The sequence below is a fragment of the Oncorhynchus tshawytscha genome, linkage group LG01, assembly GCF_018296145.1.
Source record: "Oncorhynchus tshawytscha isolate Ot180627B linkage group LG01, Otsh_v2.0, whole genome shotgun sequence".
NCBI classification, from domain to species: Eukaryota; Metazoa; Chordata; class Actinopteri; order Salmoniformes; family Salmonidae; genus Oncorhynchus; species Oncorhynchus tshawytscha.
In genome coordinates, this window is record NC_056429.1 from 7,595,269 (window position 1) to 7,621,868 (window position 26,600).

Genomic DNA, 26,600 nt, shown 5'->3' on the forward strand with positions numbered 1-26,600 from the left:
AGGTTTTCAAACCAACCCACTTCCTGGAGATCTACTGTCCTGTAGGTTTTCAGCCCAACCCACTTCCTGGAGATCTACTGTCCTGTAGGTTTTCAGCCCAACCCACTTCCTGGAGATCTACTGTCCAACCCTAATTTAGCAGTTCTGATTCAGCTAGTTAAGGTCTTGTTGAACAGGTGTGTTTTAAATTAGGGTTGGACTGAAAGCCCACAGGACTGTAGATCTCCTGGCAGAGGGTTGGACTGAAAACCCACAGGACTGTAGATCTCCTGGAAGAGGGTTGGGCAGTCCTGATATAGGGAATCACTCAATACCATCTCCTTGCTGTCCTGTAGCATGCAGCTATTGATCTCTAGTCACCACACCCAGTCTGAATATTATTAATGTACTATAGTTGAACTGGGCTCCACCTGTCATTTTGTAAATCCATGTACCTGTCTTAAATATAACATTGGGGGGGGCAAAACAGGTCTGCTTACCAGCCACAGACTGATGTCTCAGAATGCAGGAGGATGTCTCTGGTGTGAGGCCAGAAGTTTTGTGTCTGCACTATATAGGGAATGGGGTGCCATTTTGGATCTAGGTGTTGTGTCTGACATGGCACTGTATTCTCTTCATAGTGCACTATATAGGGAATGGGGTGCCATTTTGGATCTGGGTGTTGTGTCTGACATGGCACTGTATTCTCTTCATAGTGCACTATATAGGGAATGGGATGCCATTTTGGATCTAGGTGTTGTGTCTGACATAGCACTGTATTCTCTTCATAGTGCACTATATAGGGACTGGGATGCCATTTTGGATCTAGGTGTTGTGTCTGACATGGCACTGTATTCTCTTCATAGTGCACTATATAGGGAATGGGGTGCCATTTTGGATCTGGGTGTTGTGTCTGACATGGCACTGTATTCTCTTCATAGTGCACTATATAGGGAATGGGGTGCCATTTTGGATCTGGGTGTTGTGTCTGACATGGCACTGTATTCTCTTCATAGTGCACTATATAGGGAATGGGATGCCATTTTGGATCTAGGTGTTGTGTCTGACATGGCACTGTATTCTCTTCATAGTGCACTATATAGGGAATGGGGTGCCATTTTGGATCTGGGTGTTGTGTCTGACATGGCACTGTATTCTCTTCATAGTGCACTATATAGGGAATGGGGTGCCATTTTGGATCTGGGTGTTGTGTCTGACATGGCACTGTATTCTCTTCATAGTGCACTATATAGGGAATGGGGTGCCATTTTGGATCTGGGTGTTGTATAAGCATTATGACCCTCTTGTTTTATTCGTAAGGAATGCAAACTAGGATAGTTTTGTTCCTCCCAACCGACACTTGAGGTTAATATACCTTGTTCTCCTTCACAACGCGCTGTTCTTCGACTTGCACCGTTAAAGGTATAGCCATCTGAAGTTAGCATTAGCAGAGCTAATGCAACCCTGTAGAGAGTGGTTAGCGCCATGCTAACATTAAGAGGCCTTTACGAGTAGATAACAATCCAGTGTTTTTATTTGGTGGTTGGTGGGTCTGCTCATGACATGGCGACCACTTGTTGTACTTGCATTTAAAGACGCCGGTGGTTCCAGATCTGTTTTGTGCGTTCTTTCCAAAATGCCACAGGACTTGGCAAGACCTCACAAAACATACCTGGGACCAACCGGGCTAGAGCGTAGTATACGAGGCTTCCTTGGCACAACACACGAGACGTAGAGGGATGAAAGATGCTGTGGCTATGTACCGTTCACTCTTATCCATTCCTGCACCAAACTTGTAAAGCTCTGATTTTTAATTTTTTGCCTCTCCCTCAGACAAACACCCTCCTTCAGTTATTAGTTAGTAGTCAGTTTACTATAGTCAGCTTTCATTGGAGGTTGAAGCATTTTTGAGACTTACACAATTGTATGTTTTCAATCGATCATGTTATTATTACAGGACAGTGTTTTCATTGGGCTATAGCAAGGCAGCCCAACCCTCTGCCCGGAGATCTACTGTCCTGTTGGTTTTCAGTCCAACCCTCTGCCTGGAGATCTACTGTCCTGTGGGTTTTCAGTCCAACCCTCTAACTGGAGATCTACTGTCCTGTGTGTTTTCAGTCCAACCCTCTGCCTGGAGATCTACTGTCCTGTGGGTTTTCAGTCCAACCCTCTGCCTGGACATCTACTGTCCTGTGGGTTTTCAGTCCAACCCTCTGCCTGGACATCTACTGTCCTGTGGGTTTTCAGTCCAACCCTCTGCCTGGACATCTACTGTCCTGTGGGTTTTCAGTCCAACCATAATTTATTGGGTTAGGGTTAAAAATAAAATAAAAATTGGTTCTGATTCATCTAGTTACGGTCTTGTTGAGCAGTTAATTAGTAGAATCAGGTGTGTTTTAAATTGGGGTTGGACTGAAAAGCCACAGGACGGTAGATCTCCAGGAAGAGGGTTGGACTGAACCTACAGGACGGTAGATCTCCAGGAAGAGGGTTGGACTGAACCTACAGGACGGTAGATCTCCAGGAAGAGGGTTGGGCTGAACCTACAGGACGGTAGATCTTCAGGAAGAGGGTTGGACTGAACCTACAGGACGGTAGATCTCCAGGAAGAGGGTTGGACTGAACCTACAGGACGGTAGATCTCCAGGAAGAGGGTAATATATTCTAAATTCTATAGCTTCCTAAGTTGAAACACAGTTCACTATTTGGAGGGGATCTTCCTTGTCCTGGTAAAGTAATAACATCTTATGCATGTCCCAGATGACACCCCTATTTCCTTTTATATAGTGAACTACTTTTTTTTAGTAGGGCTTAGGTCAAACAAAAGTGGTTCACTATGTGAGGAATAAGCTGCTGTTTGGGAGGTAGAATACAAGGCTTGGCTGAACATATAAACAGTGTATGGGGAGGTTCTGTGTTTTTCACCTTGTATACCAAGAATGTTGGGCTAAATATCTATATTTTTTTTGTTTGTTAGTTTTTTTGTTTTGTGTACTAATAAGAAGGATTACTGTATTATACTGTGTAAGTATAAATTGCTCTTATGAACTGATGTGGAAGTTTTGGAATGACGTTACTTACCCCTTGTTTTTTTTTGTTTCGCGTTTCTCATGTAACACATCTGCAGTGCAACTATAATATGTCTCCCAAATGGCACCCTATGGAGTGCACTACTTTTGACCAGGGCCAATAGGGAATAGGACGCACTTATTTTAAACAGGGCCAATAGGGAATAGGACGCACTTATTTTAAACAGGGCCAATAGGGAATAGGACGCACTTATTTTAAACAGGGCCAATAGGGAATAGGACGCACTTCTTTTGACCAGGGAATAGGGCGCACTTATTTTTACCAGGCCCAATAGGATATAGGGTGCACTGCTTTTGACCAGGGCCATTTGGGAATAGGGCGCACTACTTTTGACCAGGGCCAATGGGGAATAGGGCGCACTTCGTTTGACCAGGGCCAATGGGGAAATAGGGTGCGATTTGGGATGCACTCTTGTGTTTTGTCCTATGGGGTGTCTCACCCTTTCTGCAAAAACAGTTTTGAACTGAATGAAACTCGGGTAAACAAACTGTTTCCCTTTTGGAGGGGATATTCTGTGGCCCAAATAGCAACCTATTCCCTATCATTTTGATCAGAGCCCCATATAGGGAATAGGGCCCTTGTCAAAAGTAGTGCACTATATAGGGAATAGCTTCTGGGGACACCCAGGGCCCTTTCTGCATGTCCACCCCCATGCTTTGACTGGTATCAAAAACATTATGGGCATCTGCTGTATGTTTGTCTTTTAGCCTCTTAACTAATACATATATGCAGGCTAGGCTACTATGTTTTTTTTTGATAGTGCAAGAGGTCTTTTAAATATCTCATATGTAATGTTAAATATATATTTGCACAAAATGGCAAGGATGTGCCTCAGTGGTCAATATATACCTAAAATAACAAATCAAGTCCTTCAAGAACCTCACCTTTTCTGAATCAGGGGGAAACATTTTTATTTCAATATCAACTCTTCTATTCCTTATTGATAGCGGTCTGAATGATGTTTCCAGTCTGAATCACACAGGCTGTGTCTCCCTTCTTTCTCCACCTTCATCCCAAAGTGCATGACTTGCATACTTCATGTCATGGATTTACATTGCTGGAGGGAGTTTGAATCATTTGTTAAATTTACGACCGTTGAGCATGCGGGTGCCCATTTTCTGGAGAAATGTGGAAAATGGCGATGTTAGCCACAGGTTGTTGTATTTCTAGGGGTCGACAGGTAGGGGGGTGGGGATGTTTTTAATTCTGTACTACATCTACTTAACTCCAGATGACCGAGGTTCTGTCTTAAATGGCACAATTTTATTTCCTACATAGTGCACTACTGTTGACCAGGGCTCTGGTCTAAAGTAGTGCACTACTGTTGACCAGGGCTCTGGTCTAAAGTAGTGCACTACGTAGGGAATAGGGTGCCATTTGAGATAAGCCAAAGGGTTGTCCCGTTAACTTCTGCACAGAATTGATTGTTAGTATACGATTATAACTTCATATGATGAATCCATTTAAAGTAACTTAGGGTCAACTCAGTAGAACATTTTAGCACGTCTCTAGAACCCTGCGGATACCCAGATCCTGTCCAGATTACACCCCCCCCCAGCCCCCTTTCCTACCCCCAGACACGGACTTGTGGAGAACTGAGGCTGTATGTATTGTGTCTTTAGCAGGAGTGGCAGATCTAGGATCATTCCTCTTCATAGATAATTATGACTGTGGACAGGAGGGACCTGATCCTAGATCAGCTCTACTACTCTTAACGTTGGATACTCTTTACCCTGATTACAATTTGATAGAGGTTAAGCAATATGATAGGATAGGTGGATATGTTGCTGTATTGCTTACACGTGCCCAATCCTTTCCGATCTAGGGGGGGTAGGTAGAGGGGGGGAGTCTGTTTCTGGACAGGGCCCAAATCTCTGGTCAGGGTTTAGGAGCTCAATCACTTTGGGGTAGTCAGTCAGTTCAGTCAGTTCATTCTGTGATGAATAGGTTAATAGGTTTCCATGCTTCTCTGTGACTGGACCAGTGTTTTTCATTAAAAAAAAGTTCATTTATCTTCTCTTATCTAGACTAATTGTGAATTCATTTTCTGCTCGTCAGCAAATGGTGGACAGATTGTCAAGTTTTGCACCGTTGGGCATGCTTTTGGTTTGTGTTCATATTTTTTATTTTTTTTCCATTTCAAAACAAATTTTGACCATGTACAGTAATTTATAAACTTGCATCAAGTTTATGAATAAAGAATTTTAAGATTATTTGTTGGTGATTTGTTTTTTGTTTTTTTGTTACTTTCATTTCTTTTGTTGGGGTGGAGTGGGAGACAACTATGTCACGTCAATAAACTAGTTTTAGTATTGGCTGTGCATGTTTAGTAGTTTGTTTCGTGAAGGGTTGGCTACCAATGCAAAAAAAAAAAAACTTTACTGAAATACGTTACGGTGTCACTTCACGAGGATAAGCAGCGAATGGCTTCAGTCAGGTTGGGGTTTGTAGTCAATTACTTACTTCAAAAAAATATATTGCTTGTAGTATTCCTTCACAGCCACGGGGGGCTGATTTAAAGTTGCACTTGTGCTCAAATCACAAAGTAGCAGCTGACCATATTACAGATTGTACTTTGTAAATTAAGGCTATAGATTATTAGATTAACTCGTAGATGTCATTGGGAAACACTGGCATCTATCCCAAATCTTCTTTTGCTCCTTAAACATGTACAGTACACCCTTTTGGTTCCCCAGGATTGGGGAAACACTGATATAGACTAACATCCAGCCACCATAATGAGGTTTGGGGAAGAGAGACAACTAGTCTGCATCTGTTAAGGAAAAGAAATGGTCAAAAAAGAACAAGGGATGGATTGCTAGTTGTCAGTTCCTCGGTTCTGAGTGTTTATAGTTGTCAGATCCATGGGAGTCTGATATCATGCAAACTGGGACTTATGGGAGTCTGATATCAAGCCAACTCATTGTCATGACAAGAGCACAAACACATCTGGGACCAGGCTATAGGAGACAACAGGTCTGGGATCAGCTTATAGGAGGAAACAACAGATCTGGAACATTATGGCCACACTGCTGATCTTAATATTTGTTTTATTTTTTTAATAAATGTAACCTTTTATAGAAGTAGGAAAGTCAGTGAAGAAAAAAATTATCTACAATGACGGCCTACACCAGTCAAGCCTGGACGACGCTGGACCAATTGTGCACTGCCCTATGGGACTCCCAATCACGTCCGGATGTGATGCAGCCTGAATACTTACTGGCCAGGTCATGACAACAGAAAGGTTCTGGTTTAGGCCCCCAAATGTCTGGACTTAAGAAAGTATCATTGGAATCTTTTCTACTGTATCTTGGTCTATGCCGCTCTGACATTGCTCGCCCAAATATTTATATATTCTTAATTCCTTTACTTTAGATTGTGTATTGTTGTGAAATTGTTAGATATTACTTGTTATATATTACTGCACTGTCGGAGCTAGAAACACAAGTATTTCGCTACAACCGCAATAACATCTGCTAAACACGTGTCTGTGACAAATAAAACAGGATTTGATTTTGTATTTGGTAGTTTCATGACACATTGTGCGTTGAATGCATATTATTTAAAATGGTCTATAATAAAATTTGTTTTTTTTGGTTTGTATAATATTGTATTGTAACCGAAGTCTATGCTGGATATGGACGACTGATTCTCACATTAATATGCAACCCAGAACTGTCAGGTCAGTGAATTTGAAACGGCCCCTTGCGGCTAATAGAACCCATCTATATTTTTAACAGTGTCTGATCTCTGATCACAGGATTTTGAGGTCAGCAATACCGATTGGGTTAACGTTAATACTAAACTTTTGAATACATTTTCACCTGAAACTGTAAATCGATCCTTATTCTTTAGAATAAAAGTTGTTTTTCTCAATTTTGATTGGGTTGATTTAAAAAAAAATAATAATTATGGTCCATTGAACCTTACAGTACTTCACAGTCCACATCATTTGTGTGGGGATCGCCTGTCTGCCGTCGCTATGATGGGGACTGTCTGCCTCTGCTTTTGTATCCTGATCCAAGGTAAGTTTACAGATATGTTATTTCATCTATTTATATTAACACATAGCTGATGTAAACTGGTCCCAGATATGTTTACCTCTGTGGTTACCATACCAACCCTTATGGAACAGCGGGGGGGACTGTGAAGAGAGACGCAGGTACAGACACGGATACGCACACAAACCATAGGAGATGGCAAGACGGCACAAACAGGAACACATCTGGAACCAGGCTAGAATCGATCTACACTGAATAGTGGTTATTGTCTCGTGGGAATTGTCCGTTTGAAATATTATCTTCCCTGATGGTTTAGGTGCAGACTCAGAGGAGAGGTTGGGATTTTAGATTGTTCTGGGTACGTTAGGGAATATGAATGCAAGCAGTAGAATCAGATTTTACAAAAACATCAAAATAACCCTTACGGAACAGCGGGGGGGGACTGAAGATAGAGACACGCGGGTACAGACACGGATACGCACACAAACGCGAGGACACTGCACGCACGTACATTTAAATAACATTGTATGTTGGTATACATTTTGAATTGTAGATATGTAGTAGTGTAATAATGTTATATAATGTACTGTTTTATGTCTAATATAAGTGCCTTAATGTGTTTGGACCCCAGGAAGAGTAGCTGCTGCCTTGGCAGGAACTAATGGGGATCCATAATAAACCCCTTGAAGAGTAGCTGCTGCCTTGGTAGGAACTAATGGTGATCCGTAATAAACCCCAAGAAGATTAGCTGCTGCCTTGGGAACAGGAACTAAAGGGGATCCATGATAAACCCCAGGATCCTTATAATAAATACAAAACAGATTATTGGTTTATTTATTGGGAATAGGATGCGTTTCCATAATATATCCTCTTCCTATACAGTGCATTTTGAAAGTATTCAAGACCCCTTGACTTTTTCAAAATTTTGTTACGTTACAGACTTTCCCTCATCAAACTACACACAATACCCCGTAATGAAAAAGTCAAAATAGGTTTTTTAGAAATTTTTGCAAATGATTTCAAAATAAAATACAGAAGTACCTTATTTACATAACAATTCAGTCCTTTTGCTCCGAAACAGGATTGTGTCGAGGTACAGATCGGGAAGGGTACCAAAACATTTCTGCAGCATTGAAGGTCCCCAAGAACACAGTGACCTCCATCATTCTTAAATGGAAGATGTGACCAAGAACCAGATGGTCACTCTGACAGAGTTCCTCTGTAGAGATGGAAGAACATTCCCAAAGGACAACTATCTTTGCAGCACTCCACCAATCAGGCCTTTATGGTAGAGTGGCCAGACGGAAGCCATTCCTCAGTAAAAGGCACATGACAGCCTGCTTGAAGTTTGCCAAAAGGCACCTAAAGGACTCTCAGACCATGAGAAACAAGATTCTCTAGTCTGATGAAACCAAGATTGAACTCTTTGTCCTGAATGCCAAGCATCACGCCTGGAGGAAACCTGGCACCATCCCTACAGTGAAGCATGGTGGTGGCAGCATCATGCTGTGGGGATGTTTTTCAGGGGCAGGGAATAGTCAGGATTGAGGGAAAGATGAACGGAGCAAAGTACAGAGAGATCCTTGATGAAAACTTGCTCCAGAGGACTCAGGGCTTCAGACTGGGGCGAAGGTTCACCTTAAAAACAGGACAACGAATCTAAGAACACAGCCAAGACAGCTCAGGAGGGTCTTTGGGACAAGTCTCTAAATGTCCTTGATTGGCCCAGCCAGATCCCAGACTTGAACCCGAACATCTCTGGAGAGACCTGAAAATAGCTGTGCAGCGACGCTCCTCATCCAATCTGACAGACTTTGAGAGGATCTGCAGAGAAGAATGGCAGAAACTCCCCAAATACAGGTGTGCCAAGCTTGTAGCTTCATACCGAAGAAGTCTCAAGGCTGTAATTGCTTCTAAAGATGCTTCAACAAAGTACTGAGTAAAGGGTCTGAATGCTAATGTAAATGTGATATTTCAGTTTTTTATTTTTAATAGATTTGTAAACATTTCTATAAACGTTTACATTATTGGGTATTTTTTAAATCCATTTTAGAATAAGGTTGTAATTTTGCCGGGGCGGCAGGGTAGTCTAGTGGTTAGAGCGTTGGACTAATAACCGGAAGGTTGCAAGTTCAAACCCCCGAGCTGACAAGGTACAAATCTGTCGTTCTACCCCTGAACAGGCAGTTAACCCACTGTTCCTAGGCCGTCATTGAAAATACGAATTTATTCTTAACTGATTTGCCTGGTTAAATAAAGGAAAAATAACAAAATGTGGAATAAGTCAAGGGGTAGCTGTGCAGCGACACTACTCATTATTGACTTTCCAAATGCACTGTATCTTCATTTTTTATTTTAATTTTAATTTTAATTCACCTTTATTTAACCAGGTAGGCTAGTTGTGAACAAGTTCTCATTTACAACTGCGACCTGACCAAGATAAAGCAAAGCAGTGCACACAAACAACAACACAGAGTTACACATGGAATAAACAAGAGTACAGTCAATAACACAATAGAGAAAGTCTATATACAGTGTGTGCAAATGGAGTGAGGAGGTAAGGCAATAAATAGGCCGTAGTAGCGATGTAATTACAGTTTAGCAAATTAACACTGAAGTAATAGATGTGCAGATGATGATGTGCAAGTAGAAATACCGTGTTTGCAAAATAATAGAAAAGTAAATAAAAACAATATGGGGATGAGGTAGGTAGATTGGGTGGGCTATTTACAGACGGGCTATGTACAGCTGCAGCGATCGGTTAGCTGATGTTTAAAGTTAGTGAGGGAAATATAAGTCTCCAGCTTCAGCGATTTTTGCAATTCGTTCCAGTCATTGGCAGCAGAGAACTGGAAGGAAAGTCGGCCAAAGGAGGTGTTGGCTTTGGGGATGACCAGTGAGATATACCTACTGGAGTGCGTGCTACGGGTGGGTGTTGTTATCCTGACCAGTGAGCTGAGATAAGGCGGAGCTTTACCTAGCAAAGACTTATAGATGACCTGGAGCCAGTGGGTCTGGCGACGAATATGTAGCGAGGGCCAGCCGACGAGAACATGCAGGTCACAGTGGTGGGTAGTATATGGAGCTTTGGTGACAAAACGGATGGCACTGTGATAGACTGCATCCAATTTGCTGAGTAGAGTGTTGGAGGCTATTTTGTAAATTACATCGCCAAAGTCGAGGATCGGTAGAATAGTCAGTTTTACGAGGGTATGTTTGGCGGAATGAGTGAAGGAGGCTTTGTTGCGAAATAGAAAGCCGATTCTAGATTTAATTTTGGATTGGAGATGTTTAATATGAGTATGGAAGGAGAGTTTACAGTCTAGCCAGACACCTAGGTAGTTGTCCACATATTTTAAGTCAGAACTAATATACTACTATATATAGTATATAGGACGACAGGTACCTTAGAGTGTTGGGCCAGTAACCTAAATGTTGCTAGTTCGAATCCCAGAGTCGGCAAGGTGAAAAAATAATCTGTCGATCTGCCCTTGGGCAAGGCACTTCACACTAATTTCTCCAGGGTTGCCGTCAATAATGGCTGATCGCTAGCTCTGACCCCACTCTCTGAGGGTGTCACAGGGGGAGTCGGGATATGCAACAAAAAAACAGATTTCCAGGTCACACCTCAGACTCGTACAGGTTACCCACTTGTATATGCCATGAAACATATTTGACCTATATCTTCACACCTCACCTTTTCACAGGGCATCTATTGTACATTACAACACATTCTGTCATTTCAGAAAGTAAACTGACACTCCACTTCCTCATTGCTGTCTTTATTTCCAGGTGGTCTATGTGCGGAGTCCGAGGAGAGGTTGCTGAAGTGGCTACTGAGTAGAGAGCGTTACAACAAGCTGATACGACCGGCCAGTAACCAGTTTGAACCAGTTACCATCAAACTGCAGGTCTCCCTGGCACAACTGATAAGTGTGGTGGGTTGATTGGATTGGATTCTATTGCACTTTACTGTTTTGTTTTGTTATTCTATTGTATCAGTGTGGTGACCGTTCAGTTCTTTTATTTTCATTTGAGTTTATATAGAAATTACAAAACGTCATGGAATTCATAAAAGTTTGATACATATTTAACAATATGTCTTCCCTTTGTAGCATGACCGGGAACAAATTATGATCACCAATGTCTGGCTAACACAGGTGAGAAGAACGATCATCTGTCCAGAATACATACAGTATGTAACGTGGTGTCATTATTGAACACAACATTATGGTGAAGGTGAGTGTTTTACCTCTTGCTACTACTAATAACCATCCTTCTCACTGTAGAACTGGGTTGATTACAGGTTGTCATGGGAACCTTCAGACTTTGATGGGATTGACAAGCTCCGCATTCCTTCTCGTCATATATGGCTCCCAGATATTGTACTGTACAACAAGTTAGTATCAAACCCTCCGGGAAAAGCATGTGCTTTAAAAAAAATGATTGTGTAGTCAATTGTACGGTGCTGCTGGGAATTCACAGACAAAGTCAAAAGATATTCAACGCTGTTATTCTGAGAGCCTAAAATCTCACTGACGTGTCCTCCCTCCCACTGTAGTGCTGATGGTATCTATGAGGTGACGGTCTTCACCAACGCCATCGTCCTGTCCAACGGCACCATCTTCTGGCTCCCACCAGCTATCTATAAGAGTGCCTGCAAGATCGAGGTCAAACACTTCCCATTCGACCAACAGAACTGCACCCTGAAGTTCCGCTCGTGGACCTATGACCACACTGAGGTAATACATGGAAATGTATTGTGCTTTATCCTTGATAATGTGATCCTCTGTAGCTCAGTTGGTAGAACATAGCGCTTGCAACGCCTGGATAGTGGGTTTGATTCCTGGGACCACTCGTACTTAAAATGATACACATTTTTAGCTATATTGAATATGTCCGGATTTCTCTATTGAGGCGTAGAAATGGTATATCATGCAATGTGGTTGGAAGAAACCTGGGAAAGTTATGCTGCTTTAAAAGGTGATACACATGTAGAAGACAATGCCCTTTGAAAGATTTTGCTGAGATTTTTACCCTTCCTAGAGAGCTCTTCTTTGATTACGCCCATTCAGCATCGTTCACGCCCTCTTAGACCTTAACCCCACCCACCCACACATCAAATCAAATTGTATTTGTCACATGCGCCGAATACGAATTTTTAAGAAAATAAGTGTTAAGAAAAAAATCGAAGTTTATTTGTTGCGTACACAGATTAGCAGATGTTAATTAATATGGCTGGGGGCAGTATTGAGTAGCTTGGATGAATAAGGTGCCCAGAGATGCCCAGAGTAAACTGCCTGCTACTCAGTTCCAGAAGCTAAGATATGCATATTATTAGTACATTTGGATAGAAAACACTCTGCAGTTTCTTAAACTGTTTGAATGATGTCTGTGAGTATAACATAACTCATATGGTGGGCCAAAACCTGAGAAAACATCCAACCAGGAAGTGGGAAATCTGAGGTTTGTCGTTTTTCAACTCATTCTCTATTGAAGATACAGTGGGATATTGGTCATGTTGCACTTCCTAAAGCTTCCACTAGATGTCAACAGTCTTTAGAACCTTGTTTGATGCTTCTACTGTGAAGTGGGGGCTCATAAGGGCTGTTTGAGCCAGGTGTCTGGCAGAGTGCCATGAGCTCTTGACGCTTGTTCACGTGAGAGCGAGCTTTGTTCCATTGCATTTCTACAGACAAAGGAAGTCTCTGGTTGGAACATTATTGAAGATTTATGTTAAAAACATCCTAAAGATTGATTCTATACTTCGTTTGACATGTTTCTACGGACTGTAACAGAACTTTTTGACTTTTCGTCTGCGCGTGCATCATGAATTTGGATTGGTGAACTGAACGCGCTAACAAAAGGAGGTATTTGGACATAAAGATGAACTTTATGGAACAAATCAAACATTTATTGTGGAACTGGGATTTCTGGGAGTGCATTCTGATAACGATCATCAAAGGTAAGGGAATATTTATAATGCTATTTCTGACTTCTGTTGACTCCAACATGGCGGATATCTGTTTGGGTTGTTTTGGTCTCTGAGCTCCGTACTCAGATTTTTTGAATGGTGTGCTTTTTCCGTAAAGTTTTAAAAAAAATCTGACACAGCGGTTGCATTAAGGAGAAGGGTATCTAAAGTTCCATGTATATTAATTCTCTCTCTATTTCTGATTTTTGTGACTCCTCTCTTTCCTGGAAAAAGGGCTGTGTTTTTCTGTGACTTGGCTCTGACCTAACATAATCGTTTGTGGTGCTTTCACCGTAAAGCCTATTTGAAATCGGATACTGTGGTGGGATTAACAAGAAGTGTATCTTTAAAATGCTGTGAAATACTTGTATGTTTGAGGAATTTTAATTATGAGATTGCTGTTGTTTTGAATTTGGCCCCCTGCACTTTCACTGGCTGTTGTCATATCGATCCCGTTAGCGGGATCTCAGCCCAAAGAGGTTTTAAAGCAGGTGCAGTTTGTGTTTCTAGCTCCAGCAGTGAATGTCTAACAGTAAAAAAATACTAATACCCACAATAATCCCAAGAAGAAGAAATTAAGCAAATGTACAAACCAACAAATATGGTTTACATCAACAACATAGGAATCACTACAAAACTTATTGTATGACCTCTTATATACTATAGTAGGCCCAGCCTTTGTAACTTTGGTTTTCCTAGCTATAGCTACTATATTGTGTTCACTACATGCATGAGTAACGGAGTACTTGAACGGACGTCAAAGTTCAATCTTTAACCAGACATAACTTTTTTCCCCCAAATGCTGTAAGACTATTTGGAGGAATGTGCATTATGGCTGCCCGAATTGGCAAGTGAAATTTTGTATTGATTCATTTGTTTTTTACATGTGCATTTGTGGGGCACACAAAAAATACTATGCTGTACTGTTTCCGCCTGCTAAATGGTAGCAGGGTGAACAGGCCGTGACTCGGCTGGCTTAGTATTTTTTGTGTGCCCCACAAATGCACATGTAAAAAACAAATGAACGTTGTCTTCAATACAAAATTGAACTTTGCCGTTCAGACAGCCACAATGCACATTCCTCCAAATAGTTGTACAGTATTTGGGAAAAAAATGTGATCGCTGGTTAAAGATCAAACTTTGACGTCCGTTCGAGTACTCAGAGTAACCCTAGTGGTAGACCTGATTATCAACAACGTTGAGATAGCCTACATGGAGGAGGTGCGAGCCCCGGCAGAGGGGTGCCATGAAAATAACTTCTCCCTCAATGTCAACAAAACTAACTAGCTGATCTTGGACTACAGGAGAAAGAGCATGACCCAATCCACATCAACGAGGCCGCAGTGGAGAGGGTCAAAAGCTTCAAGTTCCTCTGCATGCACATCACTGAGGACCTGAAATGGTCCCTCCACACGACACCGTGGTGTAGAAGGTGCAAGAGCCTGAAGAAATTCGACTTGGCCCTTAAAACCCTCACGAACTTCTGCAGATGCACCATCGAGAGCCTTTTGTCAGGCCGTATCACTGCCTGGTACAGCAACTGCACCGCCCGCAACCGCAGGGCTCTCCAGATGGTGGTGCGGTCTGCCCAACACATCACTGGGAACACACTACCTGCCCTTCAGGACATCTACAGCACCCAGTGTGACATGAAGGCCTAGAAGATCATCAAGGACCTAAGCCAGAAGCAGCACACCATTCTTCACCCTAAATTCCCTTTGCCCGCTGTGTCTCATTCACTCAATTGCGTTCCGACTGCTCCCTCCACACATGCCTGCTGAATGCGTACACAAGCTCCACTTAGCCCTACAGAAATAAATGCCTATAAAAACATATTCAAACTGATGGGATGCACAAGCTACATTCCTCTCCAAATGACGACAGTTTTATTACAGATTCCAAATGGACTGGTTGATTGAAATAGGAAAACGTGTGTTCCAACAACGAGCTGCAGTTTTGGAATAATTGTGTCCCGTCTATTTTCCGCTTAAGCTACTTTTCGAATTGCGGCTTACAATTGGTTAGCCTAGGCTATAACATAGACAAGTTCCACACTGAAAATATGCCGAAACATATATATATTTTTTAACTAGGCAAGTCAGAACAAATTCTTATTTTCAATGACGGCCTAGGAACAGCCTTGTTCAGGGACAGAACGACAGATTTTTTAAAACCTTTTTCAGCTCGGTGATTTGATTTTGCAACCTTTCGGTTACCACTCCAACACACTCTAACCACGAGGCTACCTGCTGGTTACTAGTCCAACACTCTCTAACCACTAGGCTACCCTGCCGTCCCAGTTTGATAAAGACAAAGAGCATATTTTCGTCAGAATCATGAAGCATATGCATACACTTTAAACAGATGTTGTGGCCATATGCCTACACTTTAAACAGATGTTGTGGCCATATGCATACACTTTAAACAGATGTTGTGGCCATATGCCTACACTTTAAACAGATGTTGTGGCCATATGCCTACACTTTAAACAGATGTTGTGGCCATATGCCTACACTTTAAACAGATGTTGTGGCCATATGCCTTTAAACAGACACTTTAAACAGATGTTGTGGCCATATGCCTACACTTTAAACAGATGTTGTGGCCATATGCCTACACTTTAAACAGATGTTGTGGCCATATGCCTACACTTTAAACAGATGTTGTGGCCATATGCATACACTTTAAACAGATGTTGTGGCCGTCGTTCATCACTATGCAGTGTTCAATGAGGAATTGTTCGTCCATTTTGAAAATGACAAAGAACAGGTAGAATAAACTCAACTGAACATCTGTATAGAGAAGGGGGGGTCGTAACCCTGAATCAATTCTTTATACTCGACTCAATTGAGGCCCCGTTTGACAATAACAATGACAATGATCCCTCTTTGACAATAACTGTTCCAGGCACGAGATGCGCATCACTTCGCACGAGCAACTTTGTCTGCTAAATTAACAAAACAAGGCTATGCCAAACTTGATGATTGAGTTGGAAACGTGCATAGCCACACGGTCATGGATGAACAGGGAGTACAGAAGGGGGCTGGAGCACGCCTCCCTTTGGGGGCCTGTCGTGGAAATGTCCTCTATTTACCAAATCATGAGAGCAAACCACAACACAAGTCAGAGTTAGTTATCAAAGTCCATCTTTAATTATATGAGCTCTATCACAACCCTGTGACTCTCAGATCAATTCAGTGTCTATCCGTGAATTCTCTGAGAGTCCCCTCTACATTGCAACTGAGATCCTTTAATAGCAAAGATCCACCCCCCCTAGACGACATGACAAACCAGAGGTCTTAGGAACTTACACAAAGAAAGACTTTACTTCAGAGAGGAGTATCCCCTAGCCAGACAGAGTTGGCTATAAATTATCATTCAGTTTGGTCTCCTAAACAAAGCTCTTATTTCGTCCTTGGTACAAAATGGTACCAAGACATTACCCCCACCCTATGATATATATCAAATTGTCATTTAGATACAACCAATTCTAAATACAACCAATCCTGGACAAGCTCACAGAGTGGAGAGTGAGGCTATAGGTTAAGATAGGAGCAACAAAAGAGGGAGCATAGAATGATTCCAGACACTGCCATCCTCCTCTCCCCGATGGAAAAGTAGGGAGTGACTGGCACACAGACACAGTGGAGCAAAAGATATGTTTACACATGATGACACCTTGATGACACCATTTGAACATCTTGGCCATGTTCTGTTATAATCTCCACCCGGCACAGCCAGAAGAGGACTGGCCACCCCACATAGCCTGGTTCCTCTCTAGGTTTCTTCCTAGGTTTTGGCCTTTCTAGGGAGTTTTTCCTAGCCACCGTGCTTCTACACCTGCATTGCTTGCTGTTTGGGGTTTTAGGCTGGGTTTCTATACAGCACTTTGAGATATCAGCTGATGTACGAAGGGCTATATAAATAAATTTGATTTGATCAGCATGGCGCAAGGGTTGTTGTCTACCTTCACCACCTGGGGTTGGTCTGTCAGGAAGTAGAGGTCCCAGTGCACAGGGAGGGGTTCAGACCCAGGGCCCTGAGATTAGTTATGAACTTTGAGGGCACTATGGTGTTGAAGGCTGAGCTGTAGACAATGAACAGCATTCTTACAAACATATTGCTCTTGTCCATGTGGGATAGGGCAGTGTGCACTGCAGTGGCGACTGCTTCGTCCGTGGATCTGTTGGGGCAGTATTCAAATTGTAGTGGGTCTAGGGTGTTGGGTAAGGTGGAGGTGATATGGTCCTTAACTTGCCTCTAAAAACACTTCATGATGACAGAAGTTAGTTCTACGGGGCAATAGTCATTTAGTTCAGTTACCTTTGCTTTCTTGGGTACAGGAACAATGGAGCACATCTTGAAGCATGTGGGGACAACAGACTGGGATAGGGAGCGATTGAATGCCTCCTTAAATTCTCCAGTCAGCTGGTCTGCACAAGCTCTGAGGACTTTTATCTCCCTCACCAACTTCAAACATCAGCTATCTGAGCAGCTAACCGATCGCTGCAGCTGTACATAGTCTATTGGTAAATAGCCCACCCATTTTCACCTACCCCATCCCCATACTGTTTTTATTTATTTACTTTTCTGCTCTTTTGCACACCAATATCTCTACCTGTACATGACCATCTGATCATTTATCACTCCAGTGTTAATCTGCAAAATTGTAATTATTCGCCTACCTCCTCATGCCTTTTGCACACATTGTATATAGACTCCCCCTTTGTTTTCTACTGTGTTATTGACTTGTTAATTGTTTATTCCATGTGTAACTCTGTGTTGTCTGCTCACACTGCTATGCTTTATCTTGGCCAGGTCGCAGTTGCAAATGAGAACTTGTTCTCAACTAGCCTACCTGGTTAAATAAAGGTGAAATATTTTTTTTTTTTTTTTAAAAAGGACTCGGCTTGGGTTGCTGTCTGGGCCACAGTCTTGCCACGGAGATCGGGAGTAAACAGTCTTCGTGAGCGACGGGGGCCCAAGTCGGCAGCTCAGTGTTAGCCAAAGACACGGCACCCCGTGTCGAGGAAATGTCGGATTAAGTGATATGACATGCTGTTATATAAAATCCTTTCTCTGTAATTAATATTACCTGATTGAGATAATCATGTAAATGTAATTAACTAGAAAGTCGGGGCACCACAAAATAATATTTATAGAGCAGTTATCTTTCGAATAAACTCATTAAAGACCTAGTAATATTTGACATCAATAGCAGTCAATATTAATCGTCACCTTATTTCAGTCTCACCTGAAAGTTGTAAAATCTTGGTTATCTTCACGAACCCTGGCTAATAAGTTGAATCAGCAATGTAAAATTGGGTTTAATTATTTATTTTCTAAATACCTAACTAATCTCACAGAATTACATATACACAGAATGAATCATACCTTGATTACAAATTATGTCATAAAGGAAAACGTCCCTAGCGGGCGGAACAGATATGACAGCTTGTTACACAAAGGAAAGGGGGCTGGGTTTGAGTGAAAGAGCGGGAAGACTGAAGAACAAAGGGAGAAGTGATGTCTCTAACGGGCCGTAGGCAACTACTCTATCGTAAATATAGAATCTTATGCATTCTAAATTACCGCCCATTTGGAAAAGGAAAATGCAATAAATATACACTCTGAGCTGCGCTTCGGTAGGTTGGTAGTAGATGGAAGGCCGTGTTGCCCAACAGAGTCCTTTGTCCTTTGAAGAATGTCTCTGTTGGTAAATTGGATACGTTGTAGTAACGTCATTGTTTGGCTGACTCAACGGCCAGGAGGTATCACTTCTGTAGTGAATAAGAGTTCAAAGTTCATACCAATCGCCCTGAGCTCGTCTACTTTATTACCCATGGACTGAACGTTAGCGAGTAATATATTCAGAAGTGGTGGATGGCTTGCTCGCCACCTGCACTTGAATAGAACCAAACTTCTCCTCTGGCGTCAACGTTTTAGTGGAGCCCCCGAGATGAATAGAGCTGCCTCGGGAAGCACAAACAAAGGATCCAGGTCAGGAAGGTTGAATTTCTGGTGAATTAGATCCTGCCGATCTCATGTCTTAATGTTCTTTTCGGTTGTAGGAAATAATACTAGAAATGTTCACTGTAAGAAATAACACACACAAAAAAGCTAAATACTGGAAAGCTGGCTTGGAGCTAGAAACAGAGTGAATGTATCTGTTGGCGCCATCTTGTACAGCGCCAACATGTAAACACATGCGATTCAGCAGGGCATTGTCCTCCAGAGTCTCTCTACTTATCCCAGCTAAATCCAGGGCAGCAATGTTTTTGAGAGCTGTAGCAACACTTTGCAGTTGTCCAAAGCTACAACTTTACCTCAAATCTGCGGTAGCAACGATGATCCATGTACTGACCAGCGAAGCTCCCATTGTGTTATAGACTGAAGCCTGTGACATGACAGACCAATCAGGACTCCTATCTTGGCATGTCCAACCATTCTATTATCTCAGCCAATCACGACTAAACAGGAAGGATCCTATACTTCTCACTGTATAGCTCAATGCTTCTCTTTGGCTGAACTAGTCTCATCAGTTTATTTATTCATATTTACAGACCCCAACAAGTTTATTATTAAGGCGTATGAATGTTCACATCTTCAAGAAGGCATTTCTGCCCCAAATTTTTATAATAGCTTTTTCAGACGACCCTACTGCAAAATAGGAACTGTCGTCAAATGCCTTAGATCCTGTAACCTGTTACGTGTGTGTATTGTTTCAGACAATGTATTTTAATTGTCAAATCTAAATCCAATCAAATCAGGTGGATCTGGTCCTCAGGACAGGTGTGGCCAGTATGGATGACTTCACGCCCAGTGGAGAGTGGGACATCTTGGCTTTACCCGGGAGACGTACTTTCTCCAGCTCAGAGCCCATCTACGTAGATGTGACCTACGACTTCCTGATCAAAAGGAATGAATATATAGTGCCATTTTTAAAATCTTATTCTTCAACTGTTTACAATATATTAGTTGTGTTACTTTTTCTAGTCCTTGTCATAAGATGTTATTATTTTTTACAATCGAGGACCACTTTGGAAATACTTGATTTCATCAATGCTTTTATGTGCTGTCATCTGGAATCATAGGCTACACAGCTTGGTTGAGGTATTATTTGTACCTCAGATAAGATTCAATTAAATTCTGCTCAATTCAATTTATTTCCAGGAAGCCGTTGTTCTACACCATAAATCTGATTATCCCCTGTGTCCTCATCACCTCTCTGGCTGTGTTGGTCTTCTACCTGCCCAGTGACTGTGGAGAGAAGATCAGTCTGTGTGTCTCTGTACTGTTGGCCCTCACTGTGTTCCTGTTGCTGATATCTAAGATCGTACCGCCAACCTCTCTGGACGTGCCCCTGATCGGTAAGCTCTGTGCCAGGGCCAGTATTAACCAAGGGTTAAGGATTTAGTAGGAGTGCTGATCTTGAATCAGCTTGACCTTTTTTTAGATCATAATGAATAAGATTATATTGCCAGTGGGGACCTGATCCTAGATCAGCACTTCTGCTTTGTGCACACAGGTCCTGATATTCACCATGGTGCTGGTGACCTTCTCAATCACCATTATGTGATGGCTCATGCATAAGCTTAGTGTTAAGTAGGGCTGCAACAATAGTACTTAATTATTATTTTTTTATCCAACTTATCAGAGAAAACATTATTTGACTGTTTAATGTACAGTGTAAATTAAAAGAAAGGTCAAGTTCAACATTTTTATTAGGAAAAACAACATTGCATAATGACATTTTTAAATGAGATGCTTCTTCACACTCTTCTCTCTGATCTGCTAGGTAAATACCTGATGTTCACCATGGTTCTCGTAACCTTCTCCATCGTCACCAGTGTGTGTGTTCTGAACGTCCATCACCGTTCCCCCAGCACACACACCATGCCCCACTGGATTAAAGTTTTGTTCCTGGACTGGCTGCCTGCCCTGCTGTGCATGAGGCACCCCCAGAACAACTCGGCCAGACAGCGTCTCCGTCAGAGGAGGCAGCAGTCGCTCCAGAAGACCAAGGAGGCTAGCCCAGGGATGGACCCTGGCGTGGCCTCCTCTCCTTCCACTTCGCCATTCCTCCTATCTCCTGGGTCCTACTACCTCAGAAAAAGGTAATTATACTATTTTTATCATGTACCATTATCATGTATTATTATTTATTTTTCTTTCATTTTATTGTGGTCAGGTGATCACCAGAAGATGTAATCAACAGATTATGAATTTACTGTAAAAAAAAAACTGTAACGGATGGTTCCCTTGACATGTAAAGAAAATGTATAATTTATTAATTAATATATTCATTCATTCATTCAGGAGTGAGAGGACACAAGAGGGGTTTCTCATATGTAAAGAAAATGTGTCATTTATTAATTAATTTATTCATTCATTCATTCAGGAGTGTGAGGACACAAGAGGGGTTTCTGCCCACGGAGCAACTGTCTGGTCGCCCGTGGTGTAGCAGCTCCAGCTCTGACATCAGTCACAGTCCTGACCTACAGGAAGCTGTAGATGGGGTGCGATACGTCGCTGACTACATGATTAGAGACGACGACAACAAGACTGTGAGTCAATCTGGTCTTATTTGAATTGTTGTTTTTGTTTGCTGCAAAAATTGGTTTATCGTATCTATCACATCAAAAATGCAGAAAATCAGAACACAATAAGATGGTAAGAATGTAAAAAAAAAGTAAGAGAGATCGCAGGTTGGAAAAGCTACTTTTCTGTCCAACATAAAAACTGAAATCTGTCTGGAAGGACCATTTTTCTTCTGTCCAGCTGGAGATTGACCTTCAAAGCTCTTCAGTCTTTTGTTTTTATGTGTGTATGTGTCGTAATGTTTTTGGACCCCAGGAAAGAGTAGCTGCTGCCTTGGCAACGCCTAATGGGGATCCCTAATAAATACAAAATACCTGTGGGCGGAGCTACAGCTCTGATATTAAACTTTCTTCTACAGCATTTTGTACAGTTGATCATCCTCTCTCTTTTTTCACGTGTTCTGCAATGAATGGATGGATGTGTGAATGAATGGATGGATGTGTGAATGAGTGAGTGAGTGGATGTGTTAGTGGGTGGATGGGTGGGTGGATGGTTGTGTGAGTGGATGTGTAAGTGGGTGGATGGATGTGGGTGGGTGGATGGATTGATGTGGTTGGATGGATGTGGGTGGGTGGATGGATGTGGGTGGGTGGGTGAGTGGATGTGTGAATGGATGTGGGTGGATGGATGTGGGTGGATGGATGTGGGTGGATGGATGTGGGTGGGTGGGTGGATGGATGTGTGGGTGGATGTGTTAGTGGGTGGATGGATGTGGGTGGATGGGTGGATGGATGTGGGTGGGTGGATGTGTTAGTGGGTGGATGGATGTGGGTGGATGGGTGGATGGATGTGGGTGGATGGATGGATGGATGTGGGTGGATGGATGGATGGATGTGTGGATGGATGTGGATGGATGGATGGATGGATGTGGGTGGATGGATGTGGATGGATGGATGTGGGTGGGTGGGTGGGTGGGTGGGTGGATGGGTGGGTGGGTGGGTGGGTGGGTGGGTGGGTGGGTGGGTGGGAGGGTGGGTGGATGGATGGATGTGGGTGGATGGATGGGTGGATGGATGTGGGTGGGTGGATGGATGGATGTGGGTGGGTGGATGGATGGGTGTGTGAGTGGATGGATGGATGTGGATGGATGGATGGATGTGTGGGTGATCATGCTGCTTTACTCCCCCAGACATTTGAGTCTCTTCTCTAGACTGTTCTCTCTCTCCTTTTCTGACCCTGTGTTCTCCAGGTGATTGAGGACTGGAAGTACGTGGCGATGGTATTGGATCGTCTGTTCCTGTGGATCTTTGCAGTAGGCTGTATAGCCGGTACTCTTGGGATCTTCCTCCAACCTTTCTTCCAGCATCAGACCATTCCCATCCGGAATCTCAGCAGCCCCACCTCACCAAGGGACGTCATCTTGAAGGATTCCGTTGTTTAAAAATATATATATTATCCATGTAAAACAAATAATGTCTAGCTTTAAAAGAGGACCCCACCACATGAAATTATCTGAAGGACTTTACTGTCAACTGGCTAATGCTGCTACTATTCTTAGCTACAATTTAGTACAATAATGATGAAACAAATGAGCAGTGTCTGACTGCTGTCGGCTGAGGAAGATGCTTGGAATTGACTGTGTTCGGTAAAGAGATGTTTTGTGATGATGGATAGACTTTAATTAACAACATGGTTAACATTATGCATGTCCTTAAACTAGAAATGAACAACATGGTAACATTATGCATGTCCCCTAAACTAGAAATGAACAACATGGTAAAATGATGAATGTCCCCTAAACTAGAAATGAACAACATGGTAAAATGATGAATGTCCCCTAAACTAGAAATGAACAACATGGTAACATCAGGCATGTCCCCTAAACTAGAAATGAACAACATGGTTAACATTATGCATGTCCCCTAAACTAGAAATGAACAACATGGTAACATCATGCATGTCCCCTAAACTAGAAATGAACAACATGGTAACATCATGTCCCGTCCCCTAAACTAGAAATGAACAACATGGCAACATCATGCATGTCCCCTAAACTAGAAATGAACAACATGGTAACATCATGCATGTCCCCTAAACTAGAAATGAACAACATGGTAAAATGATGAATGTCCCCTAAACTAGAAATGAACAACATGGTAAAATGATGAATGTCCCCTGAACTAGAAATGAACAACATGGTAACATTATGCATGTCCCTTAAACTAGAAATGAACAACATGGTAACATCATGCATGTCCCCTAAACTAGAAATGAACAACATGGTAACATCATGCATGACCCTAAACTAGAAATGAACAACATGGTAACATTATGCATGTCCCTTAAACTAGAAATGAACAACATGCTAACATCATGCATGTCCCTTAAACTAGAAATGAACAGAATGGTAACATCATGCATGTCCCCTAAACTGAATGTCACAAACTGAGAAAATATATGAAGTGTGCTGCCACCCTCTGCCAATGTTATGAATTTAAAGTGATGTCGTAAAGTAGGCTACTCAACAACACGCTGAATGGATGATTGGTTTGAACATTCACAGTTTCTTATTATGAGGCGTGTTGTGATCTCTCAATTTTTAATCCTCTGTGCTCATTTGCCTTGTGGTGACAATATTACATTATCGCAGGTCCAATTTAACCAATGTGCTGCCTGTGTTTATGAAAGAGTGTCGGGTGGGGGGGGTGGCTTTATTCAACACACTTTTTGAGGTCTATCTAATGAAACATAACCTAATGTGATGGTCTACATATTCATCTCATACTCATACAGTCCCAATTCATTTTATGACATGAGTGGTCTGCGTAGCCTGGAGAAATCCAGTCTGTTTGTGCTAACATTCCACTCCTTGTCATGCCAAACAATGACACAAGAGTACAAGGAGTAGAATGTTAGCACAAAAAAAAAAGGTGATGGATTTCAGGCTATGTCCTGTGTGATTTATCAAACAATTTCTTAGGATGTATGAGCAGTAGGAGTTGATACATAGCTTGGTTCCAGATCGGTTGGTGTTGCCATGACAACGCCTATGGTGATTGTCAAACCAAACAAACAGGCTTGACAAGACGGCACTGTTACGAAACCAATGACTAGCCTGCTGATATTGTTGCACTCGCTTTGTCTAGGGGTCCTAGGCCTAGGAACATGGTCTGTAACCTGAATGAATGTCTGCATTTATGAAACCAATCAACGTTTGAGGACCGCTTTGGAGGCACATGTTCCCTGTCTCGACCGCTATGTCGAACTACAAACAGGCCAAACTAAAGATTCCAAACCAACCAGCAGCCTCACGTCCACCAAACCAACCAGCAGCCTCACGTCCACCAAACCAACCAGCAGCCTCACGTCCACCAAACCAACCAGCAGCCTCACGTCCACCAAACCAACCAGCAGCCGCACGTCCACCAAACCAACCAGCAACCTCACGTCCACCAAACCAACCAGCAACCTCACGTCCACCAAACCAACCAGCAACCTCACGTCCACCAAACCAACCAGCAGCCTCACGTCCACCAAACCAATCAGCAGCCTCACGTCCACCAAAACCAATCAGCAGCCTCACGTCCACCAAACCAACCAGCAACCTCACGTCCACCAAACCAACCAGCAGCCTCACGTCCACCAAACCAACCAGCAACCTCACGTCCACCAAAACCAATCAGCAACCTCACGTCCACCAAACCAACCAGCAACCTCACGTCCACCAAAACCAATCAGCAGCCTCACGTCCACCAAACCAACCAGCAACCTCACGTCCACCAAAACCAATCAGCAGCCTCAAGTCCACCAAACCAACCAGCAGCCTCACGTCCACCAAACCAACCAGCAGCCTCACGTCCACCAAATCAATCAGCAGCCTCACGTCCACCAAACCAACCAACAGCCTCACGTCCACCAAACCAACCAACAGCCTCACGTCCACCAAACCAATCAGCAGCCTCACGTCCACCAAACCAACCAGCAACCTCACGTCCACCAAACCAACCAGCAACCTCACGTCCACCAAACCAACCAGCAGCCTCACGTCCACCAAATCAACCAGCAGCCTCACGTCCACCAAATCAACCAGCAGCCTCACGTCCACCAAACCAACCAACAGCCTCACGTCCACCAAAACAATCAGCAGCCTCACGTCCACCAAAACAACCAGCAGCCTCAAGCTCTCCAAGCTCACACTCTGACTGATCAGCGTCATTGGCTGCACCAAATGTGCTTATCAAGTCTTGGCTTAGCACCTAGACCCCGTTTGCTGCCACCTGGGGATGGAGTGTGCAAGAGTATCCTGGGTAGTGTGTGTGTGTGTGTGTGTGTGTGTGTGTGTGTGTGTGTGTGTGTGTGTGTGTGTCTGTGTCCTAACACTGACCTTCCCCCATTTCATAACAGTAACAACAGATCTGGGACCACCAGACCAGCTGCTCCTCCTATCCGCAACCCATTCTGTGCTTCCTAATGTGATTTTCAGCAGTCAGAATATACTATGGAATGGCTGGTTGCATAACCATAAACCCTCCCCCAGATAAGACCTGGATTCAGATACTATTTGAAATCTTTCAAATACTTTTGAGCGTTTGCTTAAGTCTGCTTGGAATGCCGGATTTGTACCTTTTCTACCAGTTTCATCCCCACAGCAAAGCTCTATGAAAGCTTATTCACAGCTAAAGTACTTGAAATTATATCAAATTGTATTTGAACCCAGGTCTGACCCAGATGTATCATATGATCTTGTGCAACTATGAGTCTTTCTGAATATGACCCAGTATAATCATTTTTTAAAAATATATATTTTTTGTGATATCCAATTGGTAGTTACAGTCTTGTAACATCGCTGCAACTCCCGTACTAACTCGGGAGAGGTAAAGGTCAATAGCCATGCTTCCTCCAAAACACGACCCTGCCAAGCATGAGCCAGTATGAAATTGTGATCTAGGATAGGACCAGGATGACAGTATATGTTAGCATAGATTTGGTTACCTATTAGTTGAATATTGAACTAA

The 26,600-nt window shown here is 42.7% G+C and overlaps 1 protein-coding gene across 1 annotated transcript; it reads left to right on the forward strand.

Moving 5' to 3' along the window:
- The first annotated feature begins 7,054 nt into the window (after positions 1-7,054).
- On the forward strand, positions 7,055-24,227 carry LOC121847249 (neuronal acetylcholine receptor subunit beta-4-like). The gene is made up of 10 exons (XM_042327659.1): positions 7,055-7,094; positions 10,863-11,008; positions 11,186-11,230; positions 11,360-11,469; positions 11,632-11,812; positions 19,815-19,976; positions 20,222-20,414; positions 20,843-21,161; positions 21,446-21,611; positions 22,835-24,227. Exons 1-10 carry the CDS (start codon positions 7,055-7,057, stop codon positions 23,024-23,026), a joined length of 1,554 nt encoding a protein of 517 aa, XP_042183593.1. The 3' UTR covers positions 23,027-24,227.
- Positions 24,228-26,600: the final 2,373 nt, after the last annotated feature.